The sequence below is a fragment of the Diplotaxodon limnothrissa genome, linkage group LG6 (genome assembly GCF_057381915.1).
Source record: "Diplotaxodon limnothrissa isolate DT_005_m linkage group LG6, D_limnothrissa_male_GT1.1, whole genome shotgun sequence".
NCBI classification, from domain to species: domain Eukaryota; kingdom Metazoa; phylum Chordata; class Actinopteri; order Cichliformes; family Cichlidae; genus Diplotaxodon; species Diplotaxodon limnothrissa.
In genome coordinates, this window is record NC_140601.1 from 34,185,691 (window position 1) to 34,200,713 (window position 15,023).

The window sequence follows — 15,023 nt, forward strand, 5'->3', positions numbered from 1 at the left end:
TACGACATCATTGTCGACTTCTATTTATAAGACAGTTATATTGGGGGGGGTTCAGTACGTCTACAGTTAAACTAATAATATAACCCTGACCCGTTTTCAGTCGCAATTGAGTATCGTGTAGGTTTTTGTTTATTGTTTTTTTTAGATTTTAAAAGTAAATTGGCAATTCCACCAGGAAGTGTAAGTGTAATCTCATATATCAAAAAAATATTGTTTTATTAACAGAGCGGAAGATTTATTTTTTAAATCTTCAAAATAAAATCGAGTCTGTTCTGAAGGCAGGACTGTGATGCAGTTTTCTGCCTCGCCACTAGAGGGCGCGGCCGTTTTGTGAGTAATGTTTGACTGGGATGGAAAATGGTGTTCATGAAGGCAGTGTGAATCACAAGTTATGCTCGGGAGCAGTTTATGTGGGTTCAATGAGAGTGTGCGTCCATAAGACTGGTGAGTTACAGGGTATTTCTTGTGTAAGAAGGATAGCCTGTATGTTTTCTTGCTCTGGACGTCCTCTGTTTGTACATTTTCTATAAGCTAAGTTATCGCTAAGCTAAGCGGGCTAAGCTAAGCTAAGTTCGCCTAGGCCAAACTGAGTTCAGTTTGAGTTGGGGATTTGTTATGTGTATTTGCCTTCTTTAGTTGGCATCATAAGTGAGTGGGGCACAAGAGTTAAGTGATGGGAAGATGTTTATTTTCTTTGTTGTCAAATATGGTTCAGACTATATGTAAAAGCCGCCAGCTTAGTATTAGGGCCTATAAGACAAGTATGTGGCTGTAATATGTTATATGGTGATTATTGTTGTCTATAATTTGATTGTAATTTGTGTTCTATTTTCCATTCTGTTTGTAGAACCACACACACACACACATACCCACACCCACGCTAAATCTGCCATTAAAGAGCTGAACGATCATCCCCTGTCCTCGTTAATTTCTGGAGGGTCATAGTGGCACTTGACCTGTGCACACCCTGCGATCACCACCGTAGAACTGAACCTCATATCAGAAATCATCATAACAGAGTCTTTGTGTTTATGTCATTCTTCCTCTTGCAGGCGAATTCAGCTCGTCAGCTCCACCCGCGATCCAAAAACTACGAATGAGAAACTAACTTCAGCAACAGTTCAATGCTTCACGTCCGCTGCAGCGCGCGGGTCTGTTATGTAGTCCGAGGTGTTATAATGACTTCTCCTTACTTCATGGAGAACAGGTCTGTTATGACTCGGAGTGCGAGTCAAACTGCTGGCCGCACACCTGCAGCCTCTCTCAGGACCAAACTCACCAACAGACGGAGGAACGAGGACCCGGTCTGCGCTGTGCCAGTGAAGGTGGAGGTGGAGGAGAAGAGCGTGTCAGAACTAAGAGCTTCGTCTACTCCTTTATCAGCCGGTAACGCTAACCACACAAACTGACCATGTACGTTGGTACACGTGGATACAAATTAATTAACTTGAGCTGTTTTGGTGGCAGAAGGCTATTGCGCTTGCGCATATTCTGGAGCAGGTTGATTTGCTTTGCTTACCAATTCTGCAGTTACACCTTTACATCTTAAAAAAGCGACTGGCAGGTGAAAACCAGGCTTTGTCATCACCTTTCTCGCCCAGTGTGCAGGAGTTATCAATGAACACTACAGGGCACAGAGTGAAAGATGTTGTTTCTTTTGTTCTGCGAATGTGAAATAGAAATAGGTGAAACAGGTGAAATAGAATTATGAACGTGCAGGATATAAGGTTTTGTGCATCCATAAGAGAAAACTGACCTTTACACTCAAGAGACAGATTTTGTACTTGCGACTGAGTCTGTGCTAATAAACAGGGAGTTCAGTTTATCCTGCACAAAACCCTGTTTACACTAATAAAGGTCGCTCTACAGCAGGGATGTCAGTCTCATTTTACGTCTTGGGCCACACACAACCCACTTTGATCTTAAATGGGCCAGAGCAGTAAAAAAATACCCTTTCTGTCAGTGTAAAGATATTTAACTATGCATTTATAGAAAAAGAAGAGTCATTTCAACACTACACTTTGGTAGCTCATTGCCCAGACTACCCTTAATCATAATAAAGTGGAAACATTTGGTTATTTCACAGGAAATTTCCTATTTTTATCATTTTTTTTATTTATTACTGTGCATACAGTGTAACAAAAAAAAAAGTACAGCCATCGACAGTGATCCAGTGGGCTGGATTGTAGTGTTTGCTGGGCCAATTTTGGCCCAAGGACCTTATGTTTGGCACTCCTGCTCTGAAGCATGTCTCTGTAATATTTGCCCTACTATATGAACATTTTGAGCCTCTTTGTTGCACCTCTTTGAAGGCTGAAACGAATAACTCTGTTCGAGAAGATTTGTTTCCACAAGATGAAATTCAAAAAATGTACTTTTTTGGGCAGACACGTTTTTGTACTCCGAATTGGAAATTGTTGTTCATGCCTTTATTTCATCAGGTCTGATTTTTTTTTTTTTTTTTTTAGTTAATTATTGAATTAGAATTCATTGTTGTTTATTACTCACATCTGTTGGTAGTTCAGAATTCCACCGCAAGGCTTCTGACTAAGGCTACTAATAATAATAATAATAATGGATTGGATTTATATAGCGCTTTTCAAGGCACCCAAAGCGCTTTACAATACCACTATTCATTCACTCTCACATTCATACACTGGTGGAGGCAGCTACAGGTGTAGCCACAGCTGCCCTGGGGCAGACTGACAGAAGCGAGGCTGCCATATCGCGCCATCGGCCCCTCTGGCCAACACCAGTAGGCAGTAAGGTAAAGTGTCTTGCCCAAGGACACAACGACCAGGACAGAGAGCCCAGGGATCGAACCGGCGACCTTCCGGTTACAGATGCGATTCCCAACCCCCTGAGCCAATACTGAACTATCACATCGTTACTAATTCAGTTGCACTGGCTCTCTGTGAAAATCGTTCCACTTTAAGATTCTGGTTTTGACTTTTAGAGCTCTGCATAGTTGAGCACCAGTGTTCATCAGGTCCCTGAGGTCATGTGATCAGGCCCTGCTGGCTGTGGATCATATAAGCGTGTGAACTAAAGGAGATTGTGTTTGCAACATTGGCCCCAAGATTCTGGAAGTCTCTTACTCTGAGCTTGAGATCTGTTGTCATTAAAAAAAAGACAGAATTTGCTTGTTCAGAAATAAGTGTAAATTTTACACAGTGGGCTCAGTATTTCAAGTCTCTTTCTTTAAAGGGTTTTTAGACAGTCTTAATGAGTTTATACAAAAACATGAAGCTAATCTGCTTGTCTGATTAGTTATTAGAGAACCTGCATTCTTTGTGATGACCAGCAGGGGGTGACTCCTAACTGCAAAAAAAAAAAAAAGAGTCTAGTTATATAAAAGTCTGTGAGAGAACCACTTTACTTCTATCTTGATTTATGGCCTAAATAAACTTTTTTCCTAATAAACATTTGTTCTTAATTGTTAAGTTTCAAAATTTATTAAATACAACTTGATTTTCATTTTGTAAATAATTTGTCATAGCAACCATATGAACCATGATATGAACATTGACCCAATTAAGGTGAATGGGACTGAAAATGTTTTGCTTTTATAAAATAATGATAAAAAGACAGTGTGCGAAGATTATAGGGGTTTTTTGTTTGTTTGTTTTTTAACCAAGATGGTGAAATTATTCCAACATTCAGCATCTTTAGATGTTGAACTGGTTGGAGAAATATCTTATTTATAGTGATTTTCTTTTTGTGATTTTGTTTTGGTTTTTTTTGTTTGTTTGGGTTTTTTTTTACATCAAAACTAGTCTTTGATTAATTAGATTATATTAGATATCATTTGTGTTTTAATTTTTACCTATGGTGCTTACTGTGGTGCCACGCTTCCGCTTGTTCAGGTCGTGAACTCCTCCACGAGGCACCGGTGCAACCAAAAACCGAAGCTTTAACGGAGTATCCACACAGCCGCAGGAGGAGACAGTTAAAGGTGGAATACGAGAAGGATGAACGTGTTTCTCCCATGAAAACTGAGCGCTGGGAACCTGCCGACTGGAGGAAACAGTTAGGATTCATTCGTGAGATGAGGAGCGGTCGTGATGCGCCTGTAGATAACATGGGAGCAGAGAAATGCTATGACATGGAGGCTCCTGCGCATGTAGGTGTGGGGTGGATATTTTAAGTCCCCTTAAATAGAACCTGTTAATTCCTCTGTTCCATCTGCAGGTGAGACGTTTCCAGGTGCTGGTGTCACTCATGCTGTCCAGTCAGACAAAGGACCAGGTGACAGCAGCAGCTATGCAGAAGCTCAGAGCACACGGCTGCACTGTAGAAAACATACTCGCTACAGATGATGAAAAACTGGGAAAACTCATCTATCCTGTCGGCTTCTGGAGGGTAAAACAGATGGTGTCCATAGCTGTTAGCACGTTTAATCAAATTTCAGTAAATAAAAGTTAAATATTAATACTAGAAAGCGAAAATTTCTGAAGAAATTTTAAGTGTGCCTATGCCGCCGCTAATCAGTATAGTTTGCCATTCAAACGGCTACAGAGAGCAAAACTCACCGGAGCAGCCATTCTCCACCATGAACTATGGTAAAACCAAACACCGCTCGCGCCTCACAGATGACAGCTTACAGTTTTGTGTAAAGAGGTGACTTCGTACAGCCCCAATTTGTAGACGCTGTGCGCAGAGGTTCATAAGCAGACCCGACAATGTTTGCATGAACACACTTTGAAGCATTACGTTATGGACCACTTTTCACACATAGTTGCTGTACCCAAACAGCTGGCTGTAGCTTTTCCTCTCACAGCCCGACACATACAAAAAAAACAAAAAGCAGAGAGAGCACAGACTTTACACCTGAGAGGCGTGATTGCAGATGCCCCTGAGGTGGGTCCACCTCCCCTGCAGCGGCACTGCAGACCACGCCCTGCCACACACATCAAACACGTAAAATAAATATTTATGCACTTTTGCATTCACTTTTTGTTTTTTGTTATTTTTACACAGTGTTCTGAATGATTAACATAGTCTACAGCCAATCTTGTGTATTATTATACAAACTTTGGTTGTAAGATTCAGATCACTATTTAATAAAAGCTAAATATTTTATATGAGAGTAAGAAAGAAAAGTATATCTTTGTGTCCCCCTCTCCCTGTTAATGCCCTACCTGGCCCCAGGTAGTTCAATTCAACCAGGCGTTCAATTTGTGGCTCGGACTGTTCCGTTTATTCAGATGCTGGGGCAAACACCACTCCAACTCTGCTGCTGGCCCTTTGCACATCACAGTAAACACTGCGTGATTATCAACATAGTAAAATACAACAACATATATATAAAAAAAACACATTAAGCAAAAATAATCATGTTTTTACAAAATTCCACGGTCTCAGGAATGAGTATGACACAAAACTAACATAGCAGGATTACCAGCAAACTGCAGCTGAAAAGCTAATGCTTCATCTTAGTCAATTACTAAAATGAATCAGTAACATCAGTAAGCATGGACGCGGTTCAGTTGTGAGTTGGTAATATCCATTTTAAAGTTAGTGCTTAGCATCTCTTATAACACTAAATAAAGAGAATAGACAAGTCAAATACTCAAATATAAACATAATACAACATAGTTAACATAATCAAATATAAAGATCAGAAATATATAATACACTTCAAACTGCTCACACTATGCAACTAAATAGCATTAGTGCGAGGTTAAGCAACCGTCAGTACACAGGAACTACTTCCGGTAGTTATACAAAATAAAAGCGTCCCCCATTATAATCCGCTATAATGCTCTTATTGTGAAGGGCAAGCGGGACGCCACACTTCCGGTCAAACTACGTTCGCTAGCTAGCCGCGGCTAGCAGCAACATCGTGAGAAATCTCTTGCTAATATGGGATGTTTTGACAAAACGAGCAGATATTTGACGATTACACACCTACATTCTCACCTGAAAATATCTTAAAAGTTTACTTTGTGACCTAGAAACACGAATAAGAGCAATATATTAAACGAAATGGTGGCCGCCATTGTTTCACTCGGTAGAGGCGTGCTTTGCATTGTGGGATTTTGAGTTTTAAGGCAAATTTGCACTAAAATGTAAATATTTACAAAACTATAAAAGTTATGAACACCAAAAGTCATAGCATAGTAGTCCAGACCCAGCCGCACAAAATGATGTAAAATATGTAACCCTTGTGTCAAAACTGTGCGGCACATAAGCGTGGGAAAATTTTCACTAAAATATTAATATTTAAAAAACTATAGAAGTAATAACCACCAAAAGTCATAGCAACTCATTCCAGCTCCAGCCGCACACAATGATATATCATATGTGAACCTTGTCTCAAAACTGTGGGGCAAGTTACGGTCCAAAATTTCAGGCGGAAAAAGAATAATAACTAGAAAAAATTGCATTTCCTGCGAAAATGCTGTGTGGATGCCTTACGCTGAAGATTTCTGCTGAAAAAAGCAGAAAAAGTTGAAAAAACAAAAAACATTGCCCTGAGCGAGATTCGAACCTGGCCTTTCTGATCTATAGGCGGCGTCTCACCTTACTGGACCAAACTGATTCTTACAAAGAAGAGGTGGAGAGACTGACAATTCTGGTGAAATTAGCAGAAGCTGCTTAGTATTGTGCTAATAAGAGGTGAAAAGGCTAAACATTTAGCAGAAAAGAGGTGAATCAGAAGAAGTTCTGCTGAAAAGAGGTAAAGAAGCAAAAAGATGAGTTGAAAAGAGGTGTAGAAGTGCTTGCTGAAGATGGCTGTATGTGTAATGACACACTGGAGAGTGTCAAGAAAGCAGAGCGCATGCAAGCAGGGAACATGTGTAGCAACTGTCACAGGTAGGATTCGAAACTCTGCCCCCGGGTCTCACGGCAGCTGCCCTACCCTCTGAGCCAAATGAGTTCTGGTCTCAAGCAAATATATGATGAGAGAGAAAATGTGCACTGTGGAGCAGAAGCTCAAATTAGCAGAAAAGAGGTGAAGAGGAAGAACTTTGTTGTGAAATGAGGTAAAGAAACTGAAATTTGTGCTTAAAACAAGTGAAAAAGCTGAACTCTGAAATCCTGCTAAAACAGTAGTAGAGGCTGATATTTTTCAGCTACTCACTGAGCCAAACTGGTTCTCACGTAACTGAAAAAAGGTGGAAAAGCTTAAAATTCTAATGAAAACAGCAGAAGAGGCTAAGTGCACTGTGGAGCAGGAGCTCTAATTAGCAGAAAAGAGGTGAAGAGGAATAATTTCTGCTGAAAAGAGGTAAAGAAGCAAAAAGCCGAGTTGAAAAGAAGTGTAGAAGCAGAAGTGCTTGCTGAAGATGGCTGTATGTGTAATGACACACTGGAGAGTGTCAAGAAAGCAGAGCGCATGCAAGCAGTGAACATGTGTAGCAGCTGTCACAGGTAGGATTCGAACCTCTGCCACCGGGTCTCACGACAGATGCCCTACCCTCTGAGCCAAATGAGTTCTGGTCACAAGCAAAGATATGATGAGAGGGAAAATGTGCACTGTGGAGCAGCAGCTCAAATTAGCAGAAAAGAGGTGAAGAGGAAGAACTTTGTTGTGAAATGAGGTAAAGAAACTGAAATTTGTGCTTAAAACAAGTGAAAAAGCTGAACTCTGAAATCCTGCTAAAACAGCAGAAGAGGCTGATATTTTTCAGCTACTCATTGAGCCAAACTGGTTCTCACGTAACTGAAAAAAGGTGGAAAAGCTTAAAATTCTAATGAAAACAGCAGAAGAGGCTGAGTGCACTGTGGAACAGAAGCTCAAATTAGCAGAAAAGAGGTGAAAACAGCAGAAGAGGGTGAGATTTGTGCTGATAAGAGGTGAAACTGCGGAACCAATCAGAGGTACTGCTTCTGTCTGCTTCATCAGGCTGTGTACTTGTATGTATTTCTGCCATAGACTGTTAACCAGAATCTGAGGTCCATATTAGAAAAGCTGCTAAAATCATTAAACTTTGCAGAATTGTAATAAATTATCAATATGAATTACCGGTCTGTGATAGTGTATAAATTTGTAGTTAAAAAAAAAACATGTGGGCCAAGGTGGAATCGAACCCACGACCTCTGGTCTGAAGAGCGGTGTCATTACCAATCGCGCCACCTCTAAGGGGGCGGGCGCTTTGAAAAAAAGGGTGATGAGGAGTCAGAATTAGATCGCGGTGAGACGCGAAAAACGCCGTTTTTTGGAGTTACAAAACGTCGTGTAACTCAAAAACTAGGTGGGATAGAAGCATAATTCTTGCACTGGGTGAATCAGCGGACTTTGGTGTACTTTGACTGCGATTTACATAGCTCTTTGTATCTCCGTCGCGGAGATATGACGAGAGAAGAAACGGCTTCATTTTCGGAATTTGAAAAATGAGAGGAGGACAGATTTCCACCCCTCAAACAAGTCTAACTCATCTCAGAACGGTAATAGGTGAGAAAATAATTCTTGAATTGTGAGTGTCAGGAGTGTCTGAAGATATACAGGGACAAGCCTCATGTCTTAACTTTGCTTCGTTAAGGAGATATGACGATTTGAAAATGCCTTCAGTTTCAGTATTTCAGCTCTGAGTTTCACAACCTCCCCATAGACTTTGAATGGGGAGTTTTTAGACCATGTGTCACTTCGAGGCAAATTGTGAAAAAAACGTAACTCTCACAATAATTATAGTGACACTGTCTTAAAGCCAGCAAAAATACCTACGTTTTGATGTATAATTTGTGGAAGTTGAGTGGAAATTGAGCGAGTAGCAAGGAGTTGTTCAGACATGAAGAGAAAATTCAGAACGGACGAGTGTGCAGTGGGAGTTAATTGCATAGCAACCATAGCAACACATGTATTTTCTGAAAAATCACAAAGTTGTAACTGAAAACTTAAAGAGTCATTACATGAAAACGGTAACAGATATGAAAAAGCTGAATCACACAGGAATAGCCCAATCATCTGAGAACGTTTTAAAGTTTGAATGGAGTTTCTAGGTGAAAGTATGAGGAAGTAGTTAAGTTTCAAAGACAAGCAAGTTTTAGCAGAATTGTAGAAGTTTCCCATTCATTTCAATGGGACAAATTAAAGGAAAAAAGTGTAATATTTTAAAAAGTATAATAGTAATAAGTACCAAAAGATATAGCAGTCGAAAGCAGAAATAGCAGAACAGTTTAGAGTTTGAATGGTAAAAATCGGCTGAAAACTGAGGGAGTAGTTAAGCGGCAAAGAAACGGAGCAACTAGAATAATAAAGGATAAAGAATAAAGAGAAACAGGATCTCAATAGTGTGGATGCCTACGGCATCCACCCAATAACTAGAAAGCGAAAATTTCTGAAGAAATTTTAAGTGTGCCTATGCCGCCGCTAATCAGTATAGTTTGCCATTCAAACGGCTACAGAGAGCAAAACTCACCGGAGCAGCCATTCTCCACCATGAACTATGGTAAAACCAAACACCGCTCGCGCCTCACAGATGACAGCTTACAGTTTTGTGTAAAGATGAGGTGACTTCGTACAGCCCCGATTTGTAGACGCTGTGCGCAGAGGTTCATAAGCAGACCCGACAATGTTTGCATGAACACACTTTGAAGCATTACGTTATGGACCACTTTTCACACATAGTTGCTGTACCCACACAGCCGGCTGTAGCTTTTCATCTCATAGCCCGACACATACACAAAAAAAAAAAAAAAAAAAAAGCAGAGAGAGCACAGACTTTACACCTGAGAGGCGTGATTGCAGATGCCGCTGAGGTGGGTCCACCTCCCCTGCAGCGGCACTGCAGACCACGCCCTGCCACACACATCAAACACGTAAAATAAATATTTATGCACTTTTCATTCACTTTTTGTTTTTTGTTATTTTTACACAGTGTTCTGAATGATTAACAATGGTCTACAGCCAATCTTGTGTATTATTATACAAACTTTGGTTGTAAGATTCAGATAACTATTTAATAAAAGCTAAATATTTTATATGAGTGTAAGAAAGAAAAGTATATCTTTGTCTCATACTCTCATCAGACAATACATGAACCTCTCAATAAACAAAATATTTGCTCAGCTTAAATGACAAACCGCTATTTTACACAGTGGAACACTTATTTTTAAACAAAACCAATGCAGTTCGCCACTGACAGTGCTTACCTTTGCACATCACAGTAAACACTGAACCAAGATGGCGCCCACACGAACGAGAAATCTGAACTACGGTGTCCTGCAGAGGACAAATGGTCAAAATTGCTAAAATTTACAACATATATGCAGCTCAACAGCGACACCTTGTGACTTATTCCAGTCACTACCTTACATATACATAACGTCTTACCTGACATTCAGTTCACCGGACACTCATACTGAATCACCAGCCCATATAAATGAAAAATAAGTCCAGCAGCCAACCAAGAGTCATCACGAAAGACTAGGGGTGACACGACAGCGTGAGCGGGCCTGGGTGTCAGCCAGACCAGCCTGGGTGTCAGCCAGCCCAGCCTGGGTGTCAGCCAGCCCAGCCTGGGTGGCAGCCAGCCCGACCTGGGTGGCAGCCAGCCCGACCTGGGTGGCAGCCAAGCCGCGCTAGCCAGCTAGCCGCCATGCGGCGGTGAAACGAGAGCGTGAGCCGGCCTGGGTATCAGTCAGCCCGGCCTAGGTGTCAGCCAAGCCGCCCTAGCCAGCTAGCTGCCATGCGGCGCTAGCAGTAACATCGTGAGAGATATGGGACTTCTTGATAAAATATGGGACTTCTTGATAAAACGAGCAGATATTTGAAGTTTACACCCCTACATTCTCGCCTGAAAATAGGGGAGGCTGTCATAAAGTTCAAAATCAGTAACTTAGCGCGCACAGCTGTATAGAAACTCCGTCGTGCTAGCTAGCACGCAGTACAGTTATTGTAACTGTCAGCACAACGAAAATAAACTACACCTAAACTCGGTTTATATCTGACCCAAATAGAGTGCAGTTAATAACGTCTTACCTGAAATTCAGTTCACCAGCCGCCTGCTTCTCCTGCATTGGGTTTCCCTTATCCACGATTGAGCTCCGCGTTAGCCACCACCGGTTGATCGGTGTTTCTTTCCCCGCATACGAGGGGAAGAGACATATACCGGTGGCTAACGCGGAGCTAGCTAGCCACCGGTATATGAACAACTCAGTTATTTTTTCCACATCGACCAGCATCATCGGCCCATATAAACGAAAAATAAGTCCAGCTAAGACAAAGACTGTTTGCGGAGCGATCGGGGGTGAAAGGAGTTAGAGACGCCTCACTGAAAGCCAAGCCTGGGTGCTTTTGAGCGAAGCGGCGCTAGCTAGCCGAGCTAGCTAGCCGGCCGGCCAAACTAGCTAGCCGGCTAGCAGCAACATCGTGAGAAATCTGTTGCTAATATGGGATGTTTTGACAAAACGAGCAGATATTTGACGTTTACACACCTACATTCTCACCTGAAAACCGGTCGATCGGCGGCCGCCTCACATGTTTCTTTCCCCACATATGAGGGGAAAGAGACACATACCGGTGGCTAGCTAGCTCCGCGTTAGCCACCACCAAACAACTCAGTTAGTTTTTCATCATCGGCCCATATAAACGAAAAATAAGTCCAGTGTGAAACAGTCGCTTGGCGAGCGATCGGGTGGTTTAGCGAGTGTCAGCCTCTTAAGTTTAAGACAAGCCCGGCTGCTTTTTAAGCGACGCGGCGCTAGCTACCCAGCTAGCGTCAGTACACAGGAACTACTTCCGGTAGTTATACAAAATAAAAGCGTCCACAGGGACACAGCGGCCGCCTCGCATTACTCCCGACATACCACTAGAGTGAGCCAGCACACCACAAATGAAGTTTTCTTGTTCTCCATTCATTTCAATGGGAAAAAACTTGCATTAAAATATTCATATTTAAAAAACTATAGAAGTAATAAACACCAAAAGTCATAGCAACTCATTCCAGCTCCAGCCGCACACAATGATATATCATATGTGAACCTTGTCTCAAAACTGTGGGGCGAGTTAAGGTCCAAAATTTCAGGCGGAAAAAGAATAATAATAATAATAATAATAATAATAAATCCGAGCAATAGTAATAAGTGTGCCTTCGCATAGGCACACTTAATAATAATAATAAATCCGAGCAATAGTAATAAGTGTGCCTTTTGGCATAGGCACACTTAATTAACCTGGTTTCTCAGCTGTGTTCTTTGTTGTGTCCTCTTGGTTTCTTACCTGTTCTTCTTTAGAATAAGGTGAAGTATCTGAAGCTGACATCAGCCATGTTACAAAAGGAGTTTGGAGGGGATATCCCAAGCAGTGTTGAGGGGCTGGTCCGTCTGCCGGGAGTTGGACCCAAAATGGCTCACCTGGCTATGGACATCGCCTGGGACCAGGTGTCTGGCATTGGTAGGGACTTCCATCTCTTAAACATGCAGAGACAATTGGCTAACCTCCCAGAAACTGATTAAGAAAAATTCTAGATCAGTGATTCCCAAAGTGTAGGCTGAAGCCCCCTGGTGGGCCGCAAAGGTAGTGCAGCTGAGTCACAGTAATAAATGGTAAATGGCCTGTATTTGTATAGCGCTTTACTAGTCCCTAAGGACCCCAAAGCGCTTTACACATTCAGTCATCCACCCATTCACTCACTGGTGATGGCAAGCTACATTGTAGCCACAGCCACCCTGGGGCGCACTGACAGAGGCGAGGCTGCTGGACACTGGCACCACCGGGCCCTCTGACCACCACCAGTAGGCAACGTGTGAAGTGTCTTGCCCAAGGACACAACGACTGAGACTGTCCAAGCCGGGGCTCGTGCCTTTCTCTTGATTGACCAGTCTACTAATTCCCTTATTTTTACCTCTATTAATAAGTGAAGACACATCAGTGGTTTTGATGTGTCGTCATATTTGATGTTTCTGCCGCATTGAGAAATCATTGGTTTGTAAAATGATGTATGCACTACGTTTGAGAAACTTCAGAAATTACATCCTTTGGTATCACACAGCTTTAAAACAAAAAATGAGCCTTATATTCATCGTGTAGTTACGACGCGTTGCAGGGTTCTTCTGTTTGATTGCATTAGATTTATTCAGGTGCACCGAATAAACTGGCAACTTAGAAGTATTGTGATGAGACTAGGCTTTCATTTGTATTGATCATTTTTGTCTAGGTGTGGACACACATGTGCATCGTATATCTAATAGGCTGGGCTGGCTCAGGAAGGCGACCAAAAACCCAGAGGAAACACGGAAGGCCCTTGAGGAGTGGTTACCCAGGTAACAGCATGACAACTCACTGCTGATCCGCGAAACCTGATTAACTTGTGATCAACAAACCTATAAAGATGTCCAGGATTGATTTAGATACGTACCATACATCAGCGCTGCCAGTGGTTAATGTTGACTCTTTAACGTTTGACTGACAGTGGGAAGCAATGAAAATCAAAATGTGGAAATCTGGGAATTTATTTTTAGAATGCAAAATAATAATCAGTGCTCAACAACATGCAGATCTCACTATATTCTTCTGATGTCACGATATACCAGAAATGACAATATAATACTACACTTCTTTGGTCATAGATTATACATCTGATATTGTGAGAGACCGACTCCCAACAAATAATAAACAGGAAATTATATTTTTTCATTTAATTAGAATTTGACAGCATTTCTTGATTAAAAGTTACTTTATCTTCTTTTAATAAAAAAACAGATGAAAGCAGCTTTAATTAGCAAATGTGAGAGCAGTCACTTATAAAGTAAAGAGATCCTCAGGCCAGAGAGCAGTAGATGTCATGGTGACCCATTTTCAATCCATGAAATTTGACACTTTTATAAAAATGTATTGATATGGTGATATTAACACCAGCACCAGTGTGTTCTTCTTAGAGTGCAGTGATATCATTTAATTTACTACAAAAATATGTTTCAAAGTGTAGTACTTCTGTAAAGTCATCAGGTGATGTTTCTCTGTTGCAGGGAGCTGTGGAGTGAGATCAACTGGCTGCTTGTGGGTTTTGGACAGCAGGTTTGTCTGCCCGTCAACCCTCTCTGCTCTGTGTGTCTGAACCAGCACAGCTGTCCATCTGCCCACAAGAACTCTCCAGCAAAGAGACCTAAATCGGGATCAACACGGTCTCCAAGTCCAACCTCCTCTTCAAAAATAAAAACTGAACCTAAACAGGAAGCAGCTCTTAAAGATGAGATGATAAATAAGGAGTTACTACCCACATCTGTTTCCCACACCACAAAGAGAAGGCTGAAAACCAAGGTTAATGTTTAAATTTTACCGATGTTTGTGATTTCAGCAGACAGTGAGCACAAGAAGACATATTATGTGTTTACTTATACAGATAGATTTAAAAACATGTATATAAGAATATATTTGACACTATAACAGCACCTTTAAAGGGTAAATATTTTTAATACTTTTCTTTTTTTTACCAAATAAAAAACATGTTACTAATATTTTGTGTAAAGTTTTGTCTAAGAAGAAGAAAATAAAATACAAAAATTATGTAAGTTTTATTTGTGTGGTGTCATAAACTACATTTTCTGAGGCGTGCAGTTTATAGCATTTTAATATTAATTAAAATGCTATAAACTGTACCTAAAAATATTGTACCTAGCATGTACAGGACTTATAGTTAGCATGCAGTATAAATTGTTTTTAAAACTCACATTTTGAGTCTAATATGAACAGGATATAAATTATGACTAAGAAACCTAAGCAAATACCTGAAAATTCATACTCAATTTATCCTGCACAGAAAAGGAAATAAACTGGCCTTTACACTTACATTTAGAAAGTAAGAAAGTAAGCTTCTGTTTGAGGGGATAAGTAGGAGCCAGGTGCTACTAATTAAATACACAAGATGTTTTAACATATGGCTAATTTGGCACATTCAGGTGTGCTTTAGCCTTGTCACTCTTAGGTATGTTGCAACATAAAGAACCTAAAGACTTTTGGAACAATGTCCTTCGGACAGATGAGACCTAAGTGGAAATGTTTGGCCATAATGTACACTTGTAGAAAACCAAATAACAGCGTGGTGGTGGAGAGAAGGTGATCTGAGCTGCTTTTGCAG

The 15,023-nt window shown here is 41.0% G+C and overlaps 1 protein-coding gene across 1 annotated transcript; it reads left to right on the forward strand.

Moving 5' to 3' along the window:
• Positions 1-327: 327 nt before the first annotated feature.
• nthl1 (nth-like DNA glycosylase 1) lies at positions 328-14,333 on the forward strand. Its single transcript, XM_085356254.1, has 7 exons — positions 328-444; positions 1,053-1,386; positions 3,867-4,123; positions 4,192-4,362; positions 12,181-12,340; positions 13,104-13,209; positions 13,915-14,333. Exons 2-7 carry the CDS (start codon positions 1,125-1,127, stop codon positions 14,216-14,218), a joined length of 1,260 nt encoding a protein of 419 aa, XP_085212380.1. The 5' UTR covers positions 328-444; positions 1,053-1,124; the 3' UTR covers positions 14,219-14,333.
• The last annotated feature ends 690 nt before the right edge of the window (positions 14,334-15,023 follow it).